Source organism: Pongo pygmaeus, chromosome 9 (assembly GCF_028885625.2).
Source record: "Pongo pygmaeus isolate AG05252 chromosome 9, NHGRI_mPonPyg2-v2.0_pri, whole genome shotgun sequence".
In the NCBI taxonomy this organism is placed as follows: Eukaryota; Metazoa; Chordata; class Mammalia; order Primates; family Hominidae; genus Pongo; species Pongo pygmaeus.
Genome location: NC_072382.2, coordinates 59,089,758 through 59,107,084, shown reverse-complemented (window position 1 = coordinate 59,107,084; position 17,327 = coordinate 59,089,758). Strand labels below are relative to the sequence as shown.

The 17,327-nt window shown below is 49.0% G+C and overlaps 1 protein-coding gene and 1 pseudogene across 5 annotated transcripts in view; one reads left to right on the top strand and one right to left on the bottom strand.

Moving 5' to 3' along the window:
• Nucleotides 1-17,161, bottom strand: part of PLEKHA7 (pleckstrin homology domain containing A7) — a 234,643-nt gene extending 217,482 nt beyond the window's left edge. For 3 of the 5 annotated variants that reach the window (XM_063671123.1, XM_063671124.1, XM_063671125.1), the window contains exons 1-3: nucleotides 17,040-17,125; nucleotides 16,849-16,925; nucleotides 16,713-16,770 (exon numbers count right to left, since the gene is read on the bottom strand). In XM_063671123.1, coding sequence (XP_063527193.1) covers nucleotides 16,713-16,770; nucleotides 16,849-16,925; nucleotides 17,040-17,125 — 221 coding nt within the window. Of the gene's footprint in view, nucleotides 1-16,712; nucleotides 16,771-16,848; nucleotides 16,926-17,039 lie in introns of all 5 variants that reach the window. The other 2 variants (XM_054438787.2, XM_054438786.2) reach the window with 1 other exon arrangement.
• LOC129007655 (olfactory receptor 7E24-like) overlaps nucleotides 16,210-17,327 on the top strand; it is a 36,087-nt pseudogene continuing 34,969 nt past the window's right edge.

The window sequence follows — 17,327 nt, the reverse complement described above, 5'->3', positions numbered from 1 at the left end:
CCCTTCCACTGTGAAGAAGAGCCCATTTTCCCAATATTCTCTTAACTTTGTCTGAGTCGGGCTGGGGTGGGGATTCCATCTCTAGAGGGAGTCAAGTCCAAAACAAAGACCGACAATCTGTTTCCTCTCTCAGACCCCAGAAACAGGAGAGAGAATGGAGCTAACCAGACAGTGGACTTCCTTCACTCACCTGGCACTTGATGGGCAGGAGGCAAGATAGCAAGACCCCAAAGCCTGCCTCAGCTAGTCTCTGAGCTCCAGGTCTCTGAGCCCCAGCACAGCCTATACACTCCCTCAGGGGCTCTCTGCAAAACCCGGGGGCTTCTCTACAGGTGCATGTGCTCGGGGGAGAGGTGGCAATTCCTACTAAACCCAAAACGGGGAGCTGACTCAACAGAAGGCCGCATGCAGTTTGCTTCCAGTGAGTCCCAGACTAACAGCCCTGGCTACACCCTCTCTTCCCTCACCATGCCCATGGACTCTGACCTGTGCGAAGCTTCAGTGTCTTCCTGAAATAAACTGGAGCAGTCTCCACGGCACAGCCTGTCATGGAACATGGTGGAGACAGGCCAAGCTGGACAGAGAGAGACTATGAGAACCCCAAACGGGGAGCGCTGGGTAACCCCAGCTCTGCCGCCTTACACCTGTGCATCCAATTACTGGACTTGACCTCCCTGAGCCTCAGTTTCCCTATCTGTAAAATGAGGATGATAACCGTACCTACCTTACAAGGTTGGCATGAGGATTAAAGGAGCCTGTGTCTGTGAAGCCCTTAGAATAGCGTACGTGTGAACAGTGTCAGTACCAGATAAACATTTGTAAAATAAACAAATAAGTAGAAGCAATTGGCTTCTCAGTGTGAGAGCCTCACAGCCCCACCCCTCAGCTCACTAGCACCCTTGAACTGAGCAAAACCCAACACGAACCTTCAGGAAAAAAACAAACAAACAAACTCTCAAACCTTTCCACTGATTCAAGGAGGCAATCAGCACCAACCAAGACCTCCCTCCCCAAGGAGCAACCTGGAAAGGCCTGGCAAGATTACCCCACAATTCTTACAAGATTACCCCACAATTCTTACATCGTATGTCACTAGGCTCCTCAGACACATGCAGCTTTTGGAATAAAGAGTGTACTTTGGGTTCTAATTTAAATATCTGTGTATTCACAGAACAGGAAGCCAATTACTTTCCTTTCCCCAAAAGAATTAATATCCCCTCTGAATTTTCAAAACCATCCGGTGCCAAACACACAAACACGTCTACGCATTTTCAGGTGAGAAGGGTTGGAAAAAGTTGAAGCAAAAACCGACTGAGCTCTCTTCAGCTCCCACCTACACACCAAAGCTAAAAAAAAAATTATTCAAAATCTCCATAAGTGGATATAATTTCAAGTACCACCAATTGCATCTAGAAATGCATTAAGGGGTACAGTTATTATAGATATTTAGCTTCACAGCATTCAACCATATTTTTTTAAATCCCCAGGTCAAAATGTGCTGAAAAAAAAAATCTTGCCAAACACTTTCTTTGGTAGGTAGGAAATCATTTCTCTTCCCTGGCACTCTGACCACTGACTTATCCCCCTCCTCCAAGCCTCACCATACAATCCCCCACTCACTCTCAACTCCAACCAGCCCTCTATCCTCGTATATCTGCAATTTCAGGAGGGTAATGGCAAATGTCAAATCAACCAACACACACCTATTTGGCTGAGCACTGTCTCTGTGCCTGAGGAGCTGTCCCCAGGGAGCTGGGAAGCTCTTCTTGGCAACTGAGTCACAATCCTGGCCCTGCCCCATTCGCCCAGGACCAGCTCAGGGACAACTGCAATGTCAGACATCTCTATGACTTGCTCATCACTGCCACTGTCTGCCGGGACACATGTATTCTCCCACACAGAGGAAGCCTTCCCACTTCTCAGCTTAATTGCCTTCTGCTTGCCTTCTCTGGGTATCAATGTCAATCACTCAGAACAACCTGTCACCCCAGGCCCTCCTCTGACTGCAGGATCTCTAAGTGGTCATGGGGTTCCAAGATGTGGAGCTGCACACCTACCCCCAGGCAGACATAGGCCTCATTCCGTGGTCACTCACAAGCTCAGCCCACCACTTCCCACTGGGACTGACAGCATCATCTCAGCAGAGTTGAAGGCAGCACATTCCCAACCCACACTGAGAAAACCAGAGGCTCCCCAGGAGCCTGGCTTCCCAGGCTCCATCCTGGGTAACGGGGTGTACATTCAGACAGCTGTAAACCACTGATACTCTCTCAAGGCCTTTTGTACAGCTTAACCCAATGACTTTAGACAGATGTTCTTCTACAAGGAAAGAGACTCACAATGCCTGAGCACCTATCATGTGCTGAATAGCATGGTAGGAGCTTCAGACAGGCTATCGCATTTCATTCTTAAATAACACTAGAGAGAAAAATAGTATCATTATTCTAGAGACAGAGAAGCTGAAGCTCAGAGATGCTTCTACTTTCAGTGTCCATAAGAACCACCTGTGGAGCTTGTGATAAATGCTGACTCCCAGCCCCACCCCTAATTCATTTCTACCCTCACTGCCCCTTACCAATCCTCTAATACAGACACCAGGGTAATTGCCTCCCCACAAAAGAACCAGATGCAAACCCTAATACTCACATGTGGGAACCCTCTCCACTGGAGGGGGGATATGGACAGGGAGTGTAAATCAAATGTGTCAATCAATGGTAAGTACAAGAAATCTGTTTTTGTTTTTGTTTTTTTGAGACAGAGTCTCACTCTGTCACCCAGACTGAAGTGCAGTGGTGGAATCTCGGCTCACTGTAACCTCTGCCTCCCAGGTTCATGCAATTCTCGTGCCTCAGCCTCCCGAGTGGCTGGAATTAACAGGCATGCATCACCATACCCAACTAATTTTTTTTGTTTTTGTATTTTTAGTAGAGATGAGGTTTCACCATATTGGCCAGGCTGGTCTTGAACTCTTGACCTCAAGTGATCCACCTGCCTCAGCCTCCCAAACTGCTGGGATTACAGGCATGAGCCATGACACTCCTCAAGAAACCTGTTCATCTTCTCTCTGGTTGGACACAGCCACACAGGGCTTCTGAGATGAGAAATAGTTTTTTTGATATTTGGCACCAACCATTTACTGCCCAGCTTCCTTTTAAAGACAAGTCTCAACAAGAAAGCACAATTCTTTCTCCCTCTGGCTAGCCCGACCTTAGGAGATCTCCCCAAAGAGAACCAACCACAGCTCCTCTGCCAACCAGGCCACATTTCACCTTAGGAAGGGGCTTCCTTTATAGGAGTAGTAGTGATAATGGCTAATTCCTACATAGCATGTACAATTTGCCAGATACTGTTCTAAGTTGATAGGTACAGTCATTGTCCCCATCTTACACATAAAGAAACATCTAAAGACACAGAGAGGTTCAAGTGACCTGCCAAAGCTAAAAGCAGAGTGAGGATTTCAACCCAGGCACTCTGATCCCAAAATCCATGTTTTGTAAACACCACTCTATATAGACAAAGGAATTCAGGGAGCCCCCTAGAGCATAGCTCCCATATACCACACTCCTGAAGCCAAGCTACTAGTGAAGGATTTTATCTAAGGTCTGTCCCTACTCCTCAACTCAGCACTAACCTCTCTGAGACCTGAACAGGCACACAGGTACCATGGCCCTTACCCCTAATCCCCAGCTCCTTCACATTTTCTGCATTGGCCTCTCCTGCCTTGGGCTGCTCACTGCTCTGCTCCATGGCTGCCTGGCCTTCCTTGGTCACCCTCTGAAGCTCCCCAGCCCCAGGCACCCATATTGGAACTGTCCAGCATTCCTCTCCTGTCTTGGACTAAGCACTGCTGGAGGGCAGAAACAGTGAGCTTCATTTCTCTCCGCAGCACCCAGTGTCTGGCATAGAGTAGCTGCTTAATTGGAGTCTGGTGACTGAACAGATAATTCCTTGATCAAAAGCCATCCAGCCTCCAATTAAACTGCTCCTCCAATAAGCTGCCCACCACCCCTCAAGATGGCCAATTCATTCCATCTGTGGACAGGTACAGACAGCTCAATTTGCAAGTGGAGAAGATATGATTGTTGCAAAGGTGATTGAATAAACCTAAACCATTGCTCTGGCTCCCTTCTTCCAAGAAGAGGACAAGCTCATCTCCCGCCTCACCCATCGGGAGAGAACACAGGAGGCTGTGCAGCCAGCGGCCTTGGTATAGGGCTGGAATGGGATCTCTGGCCCCTCCATCCCCCAAGCATGCTGCTCCCCTTCCCTGCACCATAGAGTGTGATGTAGGAAGTCACAAGAGGTAGCCAGCAGCCCCAGGAAGAGACTGCACACTAACTCCAAGCTGTGAGACCTCAACAGGGCGAGGCTCTGTCTTGGCAAAAAAGCCCCTGAGAAACCCTGAGAAAATTGGCTGTGATGTTGGAAATGCTCTTCTGGCAGGACCTGAAAGAGACAGCCTGGCTCTAAGCAGGCTTAAGAAGCTCATCAGCCCCTAAGCTAAGGTCAGCTGACATCTGTGGCAGGAGAGGGTGCCTCTCCAGCTTGAGGAGGTCCACTCCCCAGAATACCAGGGACTGGCTCACAGTTCTATGTGGGGACTATCCACCACCCATCACTCTTCTACCCTGTCTTTCTGAGGGAGGCCCAAGGTGGCTTCTGCCTTACAGTCATCAGGGAAGGTGCAGGCAGAGAACTGCTTTTGAGGGATAACCCTAGAGGGAGGAATCAGTAGAGAGGGAGTTAGCCGGGCATGGCAGTGCACGCCTGTAGTCCCAGCTACTCAGAAGGCTGAGGCGGGGGGATTGCTTGAGCCCAGGAGTTTGAAGTTACAGTGAGCTGAGATGGTACCACTGCACCCCAGCCTGGGCAAAAGAACAAAACCTCAACACTTAAAGAAAAAAAAAAAAAAGGAACAGAAAGAGTGATGATGAGAGCCACAGGGCACCATGTACCACGTAGAAACTGCATAGAATTTGGAGCCAAGAGGACTTGGGTTCAAGTCTCAAACCCTTCAGTGATGCTGGGGCCTTGGGAAGATCTATTAACCACCACTCCCTGCCCCTATCAGCCTCAAATGCCTGATCTGTAAAATGAGGACAATCAAAATATCTGCCTCTACAACAAATGCATTTTTCAACTAGAAAGCACCACAAAGATTATTATTGTTGACACCTGTGACCTGAGACGTGCCAGACAATGCATTTGTCCTTTAGTGGTCAGAGCCGATAACCAGGTGGCTGCACAGATTAAGAAGCAGACATCTGTGCAGACTTCTAACTGCCCAGGAAAGAGGTAAACCAGGGGCCACCCCTAACTCAGACTCACCCACTGTTAATATTTTGCCCCATTTGCTCTGTCATCTCCTCCTTCCCCCCAACACAATTTTCCCCCACACCACTTAACTACTTAAGAGCAAATAACCTCAGTGTGTATTTCCAAGAATAAGGACATCCTTTAAGTACCAGAATAGTTGTGCTTTTTTTTTTTTTTTTTTTTTTTTGTGATGGAGTTTCGCTCTTGTTGCCTAGGCTGGAGTGCAATGGCGCGATTTCGGCTCACTGCAACCTCCACCTCCCGCGTTCAAGCGATTCTCCTGCCTCAGTCTCCTGAGCAACTGGGATTACAGGCATGCGCCATAATGCCTGGCTAATTTTGATATTTTTAGTAGAGATGGTGTTTCTCCATGTTGGTCAGGCTGGTCTCGAACTCCTGACCTCAGGTGATCCGCCCACTTTGGCATCCCAAAGTGCTGGGATTACAGGCGTGAGCCACCACACCTGGCCCAAGATTGTGCAGTTTTTATTGGTCCAAACCAATTTCTGAGTTGAGTTCTACAGTTTGCATGCCCCTGACCCCGGCAATCCTAGTTCAAGGGCACCAGACTTTTGCAGCCACTGAATGCAATTAGGACTCAGAAGTCATGTCTTCACTCTGCCCCATAGCTGTGTGGAAGTACAGAAGAGGAGCTCACATTTATTGGGCATTTACAATGTGCCAGTAAATGTGGCACTACTACTTGCTAAACCCTTTCCATCCACAATTAACTCACATAATCCTCACATTTAACCCCATTTTACTGGTGAGGAAGTGAGGCTTAAAGAGAGCAGGTAACCTGCCAAGGTCAGGGAGCTGTACGTGGTGGAGGTGAATTAGAGTCTAGGTAGTCTGACTCCAAAGTCCACACACTTGGCTACTGTCTCTTTACACGTGCTGTCACCCGCATCAAAAGCCCTTTTCATACAATTTTTATGCATGATGAAGTTGCCTAGTTGTGCTTTGGGCTTCAACAAAAACCAACCCTGCTGCCCAGGCCAGTATCCTGAAGAGGGCTGGATGAGAGAGAGAAGTGATCCAGCACAACTCACAACTCAGTACAAGCAAAAGACAATCCAAGGTTACCACAACTGTTGATGCTTTCCTTAAGTCCTCCTGTACATCCTGTTTGGAGATGTAGGCCCCAGAGAGGCTGAAAAGCCAACAAGGAGTCTCCCCGCACTCCTCTGTCACCTAAGACTTAACGGGGAACTGGCATTCCTCTGCCGGTACACATTTCTATTTAGAACACAAAGCAATAAACATGATGCATCTGGCCAAAGTACTGATTTGAAAGGAAGATATAAGAAAGGATTACATAATAAATTAAATTGAGGGTAAAGTCTCAATTTTAGTCTGTCAATGAATTTTTGGACAGAACCAATATTTAATGGCACTTCCTGCATCCAGTCTCCTAGATGAGTTGGCCTTCATTCTGTTCTGCCATTAGACCTATGGCTGAAATGTCTGAGAAGGCTGGATATGAGGAACAATATGTCCAGGCCTCTCCCTTGAACTTTGAAGAAGCTGAGCTAATGCAGCAGTATACACCTTTTTTCTTTCCTTTTTCTTTTTTTTTTTTTTTTTAAGACATTGTTTCACTCTTGTCACCCAGGCTGGAGTGCAATGGCGCAATCTCAGTTCACTGTAACCTCTGCCTCCTGGGTTCAAATGATTCTCCTACCTCAGCCTCCCCAGTAGCTGGGATTACAGGCATGCACCACCACACCCGGCTAATTTTTGTATTTTTAGTAGAGATGAGGTTTCACCACATTGGCCAAGCTGGTCTTAAACTTCTAACCTAGGTGATCTGCCCACCTCAGCCTCCCAAAGTGCTGGGATTATAAGCATGAGTCACCATGCCCAGCCCAGTATACAACTTTAGAGAAGTCAATTTACCCCTCTGAGCCCAAATTCCCACACTAAAAAAATGCAATAATTATGGGACAAACCAGAAAATGTTTGTGAAATACTCTGTAAATTATAAAACATTAACTCAAAATATTTCTCATTTCAGAAAACTGAAAAGCAAATGTTTTGACAGCCATTTAAAAACAACAGGCAAATACAACCATATTCCTCCGTGTTTTTCCCTCTGCCAATATTTACTTAAGATACCTGCCAGTTTACTGAGATGATGCTGTCTTACACTGAGCAAAGAGATTCAAACCTGTGCTGTCCTCTGAAGACAGAAAACAAGAGCAGGCACCTCACTGAATTGCCAAATATTCCACATATTGAGGCTGAAAAGCCAACAAGCAGTCTTCCCGTAGCCCTCTGTCACCTCAGACTTAACGGGGGGTAAACTGGCATCTCCCTGTCCCTGCACACATTTCTGTTTAAAGTGCTGTCTTAATTTTTTTCCAAAGTTCTCAATTTAGGAAGCACCAAATTTACTCCCATAGACATCAAAAGAGAATGGAGGCTGGGCCCAGTGGCTCACGCCTGTAATCCCAGCACTTCCGGGAGGGCAAGGTGGGTGGATTACTTGAGGTCGGGAGTTTGAGACCAGCCTGGCCAACATGGTGAAACCCCATCTCTACTAAAGATACAAAAATTAGCCAGGCGTGGTGGCGGGTGTCTGTAATCCTAGCTACCCAGGAGGCTGAGGCAGGAGAATTGCTTGAACCCAGGAGGCAGAGGTTGCAGTCAGCTGAGATCATGCCACTGCAATCCAGCCTAGGTGACAGAGCAAAACTCTATCTCAAAACAAAAAAAGAGAGAGAGAGAATGGAGAGGGTGCCATCAAGGCACAAGAAACCTACACCCACCCTCATCACATGAAAACACCTCTTCCCAACCCAGCATCTGTCCTATCTCTAAAACACACTCCTCTCGTGGGTAAAGAGCCTTAAGAAGCAACTTGCAACCATTTTTCTTAAAGAGGTTTCCTTAAAGAAGTTTCTTTTTGGAGATGTGGTACAAATCATGGCTCCTAATCCTTCCTTTCGCTTTCTAAACAACACTCACTGTTTTTCCTTTCCCACAGAACCTAACGTTTAAATACATGAACCAGTTTTTACCCTTGAAAATGCAACCAGGAAGTGAAATATAAAGCATGGGATTCTGCCAAAACTTGCCAAGCTGGGAGAACCTTTCTTAACCTTCAATGAGGGGGTTCAGAATTTCTATTTTAGTATATATGTAAGCTGCTAGTTTCCCAGAAATTCTTTGTGGGACTATTACCCCCAGGTTTGAAATAAAGTTTCTGGGACTGCTGTTCCCAGCAACATCTCAATAAGAAAGATGACAAATAAGGCTGGGCATGGTGGCTCATGCCTATAATCCCAGCACTTTGGGAAGCCAAGGCGGGTGGATAGCCTGAGGTCAGTAGTTCAAGACCAGCCTGACCAACATGTGAAACCCCGTCTCTACTAAATTACCCAGGCATGGCGGTGGGCGCCTGTAATACCAGCTACAAGGGAGGCGGAGGTTGCAGTGAGCTGAGATCACACCATTGCACTCCAGCCTGGGCAACAAGAATGAAACTCCATCTACAAAAAAAAAAAAAAAAAGTCCAGGCACGGTGGCTCACACCTGTAATCCCAGCACTTTGAGAGGCCAAGGCAGGCGGATTGCCTGAGATTAGGAGTTCGAGGCCAGCTTGGCTAACATGGTGAAACCCCATCTGTACTAAAAATACAAAAAATAGCCAGGCATGGTGGCACATGCCTGTAGTCCCAGCTACTCGGCAGGCTGAGGTAGAAGAATCGCTTGAACCTGGGAGGCAGAGGTGCAGTGAGCCAAGATGCTGCCACTGCACTCCAGCCTGGGTGACAGAGCAAGACTCAGTCTCAAAAAAAAAAAAAAAAGGAAGATGATATATAAGTGAATCAATAGGTTTGACATTCTACAAGATAAATTTCACTACCATGAAGTTCAACATTTATCTAGGGAGGAAAATATAGAAGACAGGACAGACTCCTTCCTAGGGGTGACCCAGAAGACTGTCGGTTGGGTGAGGGCATAATTAAGGGCAGCCTCCTGGGCCGTCCAGTATTCACTGGCTTTCCTAAGGGCCTTCTAGGCCTGGTGTCTACAAGATCCCCAACTGAACATCTGTCACATTTGGTTCATCCTTCACTCTCCAACTCCCTTTGATTTCAGACTAAAAAATGGGTTGCTGAATACAAAACACACACCCTTGATACTTGGCATTATCTCCAGAGTAACCTTCTGAAGGACTCATGCCTGGTCCCCACTCCCTGCCTCGGAGGACCAGGTTCTTAACTGCCCACTCCCAGCCTCCTGGAGCCCTAAGCCCTGCCTGGGCTCCCTGCTCCTCCCTGCTGCCCAGGAGGGCATGGATACAGGCGCTTGTGCTCTATGGTGTCTTGGAGTGGGGCATGGTGGTGGCAACTCCTAGTGTATGAGGTAAATGCACTGATATTCACATTTAAAACATTATATTCTATAATACAGAAATAACTATAAAATTTATGCTAATAATTTAAACTTAATTTTTGTTTATGTAGAATAACATTAAATAGAAAAAAAATATATTTTTTGAGACAGAGTTTTACTATTGTTGCCTAGGCTGGAGTGCAATGGCACAATCTTGGCTCACCGCAACCTTCACCTCCTGGGTTCAAGCGTTCCCCCTGGCTCAGCCTCCCAAGTAGCTGGGATTACAGGCACTCGCCACCATGCCCATAAATAGCAATTTTATTTTTTTTTAAATGACAAGTCAAGGGAAAAACTACAGAAGAAAGAACAAAATTTTATATTTTAGTATCTCTAAAGATGCTTTTTTTTTTTTTTTTTGAGACAGAGTCTCATTCTGTCACCCAGGCTGGAGCGCAGTGGTGTGAGCTCAGTTCACGGCAGCCTCCACTTCCCAAGCTCAAGTGATCCTCCCACCTCAGCCTCCCTAATAGCTGGGACTACAGCCATGTGCCATCACACCTGGCTAAGTTTTGTATTTTTTGTAAAGATGGGGTTTTACCATGTTGCCCAGGTTAGTCTCAAATTCCTGAGCCCAAGCAATCCTCCTACTTTGGCCATTCAAAGTGCTGGGATTACCGGGTGTGAACCACCACACCTGGCCTAAAGATACTCAGTTGGTGCAAAAGTAATTGCAGTTTTTACCATTAAAAGTAATGGCACTAACCACAATTACATTTGCACCAAGCTAATACTTTTTCCTTCTTTTTGAATAAGGAGCCTTGCATTTTCATTTTACACTGAGGCTCTGCAAATTATGTAGCCAGTCCTACCCCTAGGACCTTCTTCAGGTCCTAGAGGAGGGGAAAGTTAGCCTTACTCCAAGCCTCAGAAATGTCTTTCCCAGAGTCTAGCTGTCCTCACTTGGGGACAGGCACCCACAAGAAGACAGTACCTACACAGGGTGGCTCCACACAACCCCAAAGCTAAAACTGAGAAACCTGAAGCTAGAAAGGGTCTTGTGCAATCAGCTGGTTCCTGCCAGCACCCTTGTGCCAAGTCACAGAGGATGCCAAGGGCCCAGCAGCCAGGGAAGGAAGACAGCCTGGTCCAGTAGCAACAGGTATCCCAGTCCCAGATGCAGAACAATAAGGATATGAGATGAAGACGCAGAGGAGGCTGCTTGAGCCTCCACTGGCCAGCTTCCTGCTTTGAGCATTGTTCTCAACAGCAAGTGACTGTATCCAAGAAGCCTGGGTCTAGGCACCAGCCTTGACAGGCCTGTTCCTGGCTGTTGAGCTTCTTTTACCTTGCTTATTCTCCTCCACCCCAATCTCCTTCCCAGTAAGGAGTTTTCCAAGACCTGGAATACCGAGAAAACTCATTGGGTCTCTTTAAAACACTGATTCCTCAAGAGATACCAAGTGCCTACTCAGCTCCCAACCCTAGGCTGGGTGCCTAAGTCTCAGAAGTGGGGAATAAGATGACTGCCTTCAAGGAACAGCCTTGGCACAGGCAAAGTGGCTGAGCCCCTCTTCTCTGCCATCTCCTCATTGCCTCATGACCTATCGAACGCCTGCTGTAGGGGGAGCACAATTCACAAGGTTCCATGAAACCCCTGAAGAGCAGCCCAGTGTAATACTCTAATTCCCATGGCCTCTTCTAGAAACTTCTCCCTCATAGGTCCCATGTTTGAAAAAGTTGTGTCTGCCAAATTGTATTTACTAATAATCAATGTCTTCAATTTCTTACTAATCAGAGACATGTACCACCCCTAATCAACATAGGAGACCAAGGGGTACTGCCCTTCCAAAGTACCTCAATCCCCAGAAAAAGCAAAGATGGAGTCTGGCCCCATGAGCCTTGGGGAAGCCTAACTCAGAGCAATGGCATATGGGCATGCATCTCCTTCTTCTGACACAGCCTCTTCTGGGGGAGCAGAGCCTACTGACATGCTGGTCCCCGGCCTACAGCTTCTCCAGCGACTCCCCACTGGACTCTTCTCCCAAGTACCCCCCTCTCTACCCTCCCGGCAGGATCATCCACCTGCAGGAGGAGGGCGCCTCGGGGTGGTGAGTGCTGCGTGGTGGGCAGGCAGGAGGAGCGCGGAGGAGGAGCAGGAGGAGGCATGCATCTCCTTCAAGATGCATGGCCTGGGGTGGGAGCCACCACTACTACTGTGGCTATCACATGAGGGACCAAAGACCTATGTTCCAGTCTCAGCTCTAACACTTCAGCAAAATCATTGAACCTTCATGGACCTGAGTTTCATCATCTGAAGAATGGGGATGATTCTTCCCCTCCTGCCTCCAGGGGCTGTTGTAAGGATCAAATAAGAAAAGACACGACAAAAAAACCCATCTGCTATAGGAATGTCCAGGATTACTGCAAGATTCTATATCTGTAAAATGAAACTAGTAATAGTTGCTACCTCCTCAAACTATTGTGAGAATTAAATCAATGATAGTTACAGAACAGTTCCTAGCATTTTTCAAAGACCCAAAAAGATTAGGCTGTTACATAATTATTACTACTATTATTGCTACTTCTGTTAATGACACTATTATCACAATTACTATTATACCTTGCTACCCAGCTAAGGGATTCATAGTAGAGAAGTCCTAGAGTACAAAAAGTCTTCGTTTTATTTATTTATTTATTTAGAGACAGGGTCTCACTCTGTCATCCAGGCTGGAGTACAGTATCACAATCATAGCTCATGGTAACCTCAGACTCCTGGGCTCAAGCAATCCTCACACTTAAGCCTCTCAAGTTGCTAGGATTACAGGAGCATAGCACCATTAATTTTTTCATTTTTTTGTACAGATAAGGTCTCTCTGTGTTGCCCAGGCTGATCTTGAACTCCTGGCCTTAAGGGATCCCCTCGCCTCCGCCTCCCAAAGTGTGGAATTGCAGGCATGAGCCACTACACCCAGCCAAAAAATCTTTTTAAAGGGGTTATCAACATCACTTAGTCTAGAACTGGAAGAACCAACAGTAGATTTCTTATATATTTTGTCTCTCATTAATGCAAAATTGAACAAGAAGTGCAGAAATCAAAACAAAAATTCACCTGCCTAACCTCAAGCTTTTCTGCTTCAAGAAATGGACTCTGAGGCCAGGCGCAGTGGCTCATGCCTGTAATCCCAGCACTTTGGGAGGCTGAGGCAGGCAGATCACTTCAGGTCAGGAGTTTGAGACCAGCCTGGCCAACATGGTGAAACCCTGTCTCTACTAGAAATGCAAAAATTAGCCAGTCATGGTTGTGCACACCTGTAGTCCCAGCTACTTAGGGGGTGGCCGAGGCATGAGAATCACTTGAACCCAAGAGGCAGAGGTTGCAGTGAGCTGAGATCGTGCCACTGCACTCCAGCCTAGGCGACAGAGCAATGCTGTCTTAAAAAAAAAAAAAAAAGAAAGAAAAAGAAAAGAAAGAAAACAAACGGACTCTGGAGAGTATTAAAACATTTGCTGGCCAAGCATGGTGGCCTGCATCTGTAGTTCCAGCTACTTGGGAGGCTGAAGTGACAGGATCACTTGGGCCCCAGAAGTTCAATGTTGAAGTGAGCTATGATTGCACCACTGCACTCCAGACTAGGAGACAGAGGAAGATTCTGTTTCTTAAAATTTTTTCAAAAATTAAAATGTTTTAGTCTGCTAAATATGAGGAACAACTGAATACATCCTGTAAAACCTCACACAACTTTCCTGCGCAAGGAGCCATTAGGAAAAATAAAATCAGCCGTGTCAGTGCTTTGTCACTCTCACTTTATGAGCCAGATTAGAGGAGGCTCCTGCCCTCAACACAAAAATCAAACATTCAGAAATGCTCACGGCAAAGCTAAGAAATCAGACAACAGTAAAACATTTTTTATGTGGGGGGCGGGGGATGAGGGAGAGAACAATTACTCCCAAAACCCTTAAGTCTCTCAAAAAATTGTCACAGAAGAAGGTCAGAACTACAATCATCTGCCACAGGGCCCTGCCTTTGAGGGTAGGGAACACTGTCACACATTGCTTTTCCTAGGCCTGGGAGGAGTCAGCCAAGGCCCTGGGGGCACGGGAGCTCACTGTAGAAAAATCATTAGGGACCTCACAGACAAGTTACCATGGAAGAGTCAGCAAAGGTGTGGAAGGCTGTGCTCCAGCCTCCAGAGTCCCACACATGGCCTCACACACCCAGCCCAAGGCTGCACCTGGTACTTTGGGACACTTGCAGCCCTTCCTCCTGTCAAATGAATGACGGTCCCTGCCCCTGGATGACGCTAGTGAGATGCAGGCCATGGATCCCATCCCTTCCACCTTCTTAAAAACACTGCTCCAGCAACTGCCCGGTCTCTTTACTGCAGCATCGACTTCTCCCTCTCAATGGGATCATTCCCATCAAAACAAACATGCTGTACAATCTCCCACTAAAAAAAAAAAAGAAAGGAAAACCCCCCCTCAAACCCACATCCTCTCCAATTACCGGCTAATGTCTCAACTCCACTTTGCAACAAAACTACCTGGAAGATTTGCCTAACTGACTCCCTGTCTTCACCCCGTATTTTATCTTCCACCTACTCCACTCAGATTTTGTCCTTTAAGGCTTCTGTGACCATGCATTCTCCTGGGGTTTCTCCTACCTTCTCAGACCTTCTCAGTCTCCTTGCTGGCTCCACCTCTCTCCCCTCTAAACACTGCTTTGACCATCCAAAGGCTGAGAACATCTCTCTTCTGTCTGTACTCTCTTCCTAGGGGATTTCATCTAATCCCATGGCCTTGAATAACATCTATTATACCCAATGGGTCTCTTCCATCCTCTCTCCCCACCAAGCTTCAGATCACACTATCTGACATACTCATATTTCAAATGTAAGATGGCAAAACAAGATCTCATGATTCTCCTCCACCCCAAACCGGCTCTTCCCATCTCAAGGATATGAATGCTACTCGCTCAGGTGCCCAAGCCCTGAGGAGTCATCTTTGCCTCTTCTCTTTCTCCCACAGACTTTATTCAGTCCATCATGAAGGTGTGAAGAGCCTACTTCCTAAACACAGCCTGAATGTGACCACTACTCCCTGTCTACTGTGCTACCACCCTCAGGCAAGCCACTGCTAACTCCTGCCTGGAAGAGGGCAACAGCCTCAGCTGCTCTCCTGCCTCCCCCAGCAGTGGCCACCTACAATCCAATCTCCTCACAGTGATCGTTCTAAAAACACAAACCAAATCATGCTACTTCCCTGCTTAAAACACTCCAATGACGTTTCACTGAGCTTAGAATAAAGTATGAAAATTCCTCACCCCGGCTCACAAAGCTTTGCGGCATTTACCTTTCTCCTACCTGTGACCTCTCCTCATGCCACTTTCTCCCTTGTGCACCACATTCCAGCCTTCCTGCTCCTTAAACTCCAAGCTCTTTTCTGCCTTAAACCCTTGCCCTGGCTGTTCGCTCTTTCCGAAATGCTTTGCCAACTCATCGTCACATGATGTCTCCTTCTTGTCATTCAAATTTTACTTTAAATGTTGCCTATTCAGAAACACCATCCCGATCTCCCAGTACAACCAAGCCACCCAGTCACTCCATGTCACATCACCTTATTTTAACTTTCTGCACAGTAGTAACCACAATCTGATATTATTATTCGTGTTTTTTACTTATTTTCTACTCCCTTCCCTCTCCTATTAGATTGCAAGCTCCATGAGCACCTAGAACTTTTCTGTTTTTTGTTCCCAATGCCTAGAACAACGTGTGAACGTGTGGCACACAGGAAAATTGTAATAACATCAACTGATGCAGTTATAAGCCAGAGAGGCCCACTGACAGCAAGACTCTGATGGCCCCAGCCAACTCCCCAACTTCACACACACATACATACGAGGCAGGGCAACAGAACCGCAGCAAGGCCCTAGCCCTCAGATCTGTAAATCTCACCCATCAGTATTTTCAACTATTATGGAAGAACCCAAACCAGAAAAGGAGGTTCCGGGGTTTTCTTGAAACAGGCCGCTTTATTCCTAACAGTAGTAGTTCTGACTCACAGTCGCCGAAGTACACCCAGTCAGTACTAGTCAGACCACCGTCCAGACCTTTGGCGAGTTGATTCATTCAGTGAACAAACATTTATCGAGTGCCTACTCGCTGTCGGGCACTGGGGCAAGGGGTCAAAGGCCGTTTCTGGCCTCCCGGAGCTCAGCAGGCAGAGGGAAACACGCTGCAACACAGGCTCCCGCCGGAGTGGGAAAGCAAAGCCAGTACTGCCATAGCAGCCTGATCCGCGCCTTCACTTACTGCGCCCCAATCTGACATGGACTGATCCTACAGACCCAGGGTAACCTGGCAGGTGCGCCAACACTCCGGGGCTTTTGCGGAAAAGTCGCCCCTGGACTAACGGAGGCACCAGCGATCTCCCGGTTCAGCTCCGGCCGAAGAGACGCGGAGCGCTCGAGGAAAGTCATTGGTTGACTATTTCCCCTCCCCACCCCCTCCCTCCCCGCAGGCCCGCGCAGTGGATGGAGGCCGGGGGCGAGGTTCCGAATCTCCACGACCATCCCAGAGCCCGCGGCCGGAGAGGGGGGTCCTCCTAAGCGAGATTCCCCTAGTCTCTCCCTCTCCCCACTCCAACCCCGCAGGCCCACACCAGGACGGAACTTCTCGTTCTACTCCCCTAACCCGAGTCCATCCCGATCCCGGCACTCGCCTCTCCCGGCGGGGCGCAGCCCGAGACCCTGGAGGGGAGGCGTGCCCAGCCCTCACACCAGCACCCCAATCCAGCCGTATTGCAAGGTCCAGGACGCAGAGTCTGCGGCCCCTTCCCCCCCGGCCCAGGTTCGCAGAATAGGTGCGGCCCCCACCGCCTCCCTCTCGGAGGCCGCCAAACAACTCGGGCACACAAAACGTTGAGTGCGGCCGCGGCGCATCGCGCGCCAAGGAGCCCGGGCCGGCGGGAGCAGAGGAAAGGCGGGGCGCCCGGCGGGAACCGGGAGGGACCCCCGCGGCACAGGTGCGAGCGCGGCGGCCCCACTCACTCACTCGATGAAGTAGCTGGCGCCCTCCTCCGTGAAGCCCTCCTCCCAGCCGCGGGGCAGGTCTGCGGAAACGCCAGAAAAGTCGGGTCAAACTTGGGCCCCCGCTGCGCGCGCCCCCCACCCGCCGGCCCGGCGCCCACCTGAGCGGATCATGTGGCCCGAGTTGACGGGCTCCCCGGTGCGCGGGTGCAGCCAGGTCGTGCGGCGGAGCTGGTCACTGCGGGCAGAGAGGTGCACCTGTTAGCGCCACCACAGCCCGCCGGGCGCCCGCCCGGCCCCCGCCCTCGCGCCCCCACCCGCGTCCCCGCGTCCTCGCGTCCTCGCGCCGCACTTGATGAAGAAGACGCGGCCATCCCGGCACACCCCGTAGGACCAGTGCTCAGGTAAAGTGTCCCGCCCGACCGTCGCCGCCGCCATGTTCGCCGAGCGCGAAGCCGCCGCGGGGTGGGGGAGAGAGGGCGGGGGCGCGGGCAGGGGCGGAGGCGGGGGCGCGGGCAGAGGCGGAGGCGGGGGCGCGGGCAGAGGCGGAGGCGGGGGCGGTGGCGGGGGCTCGGCCTGCGCGTGGCCTGGCGGCGCCGCGGGGCGCTCCATCCAGGCGCGGGCTCCTCGGGGAGCGACC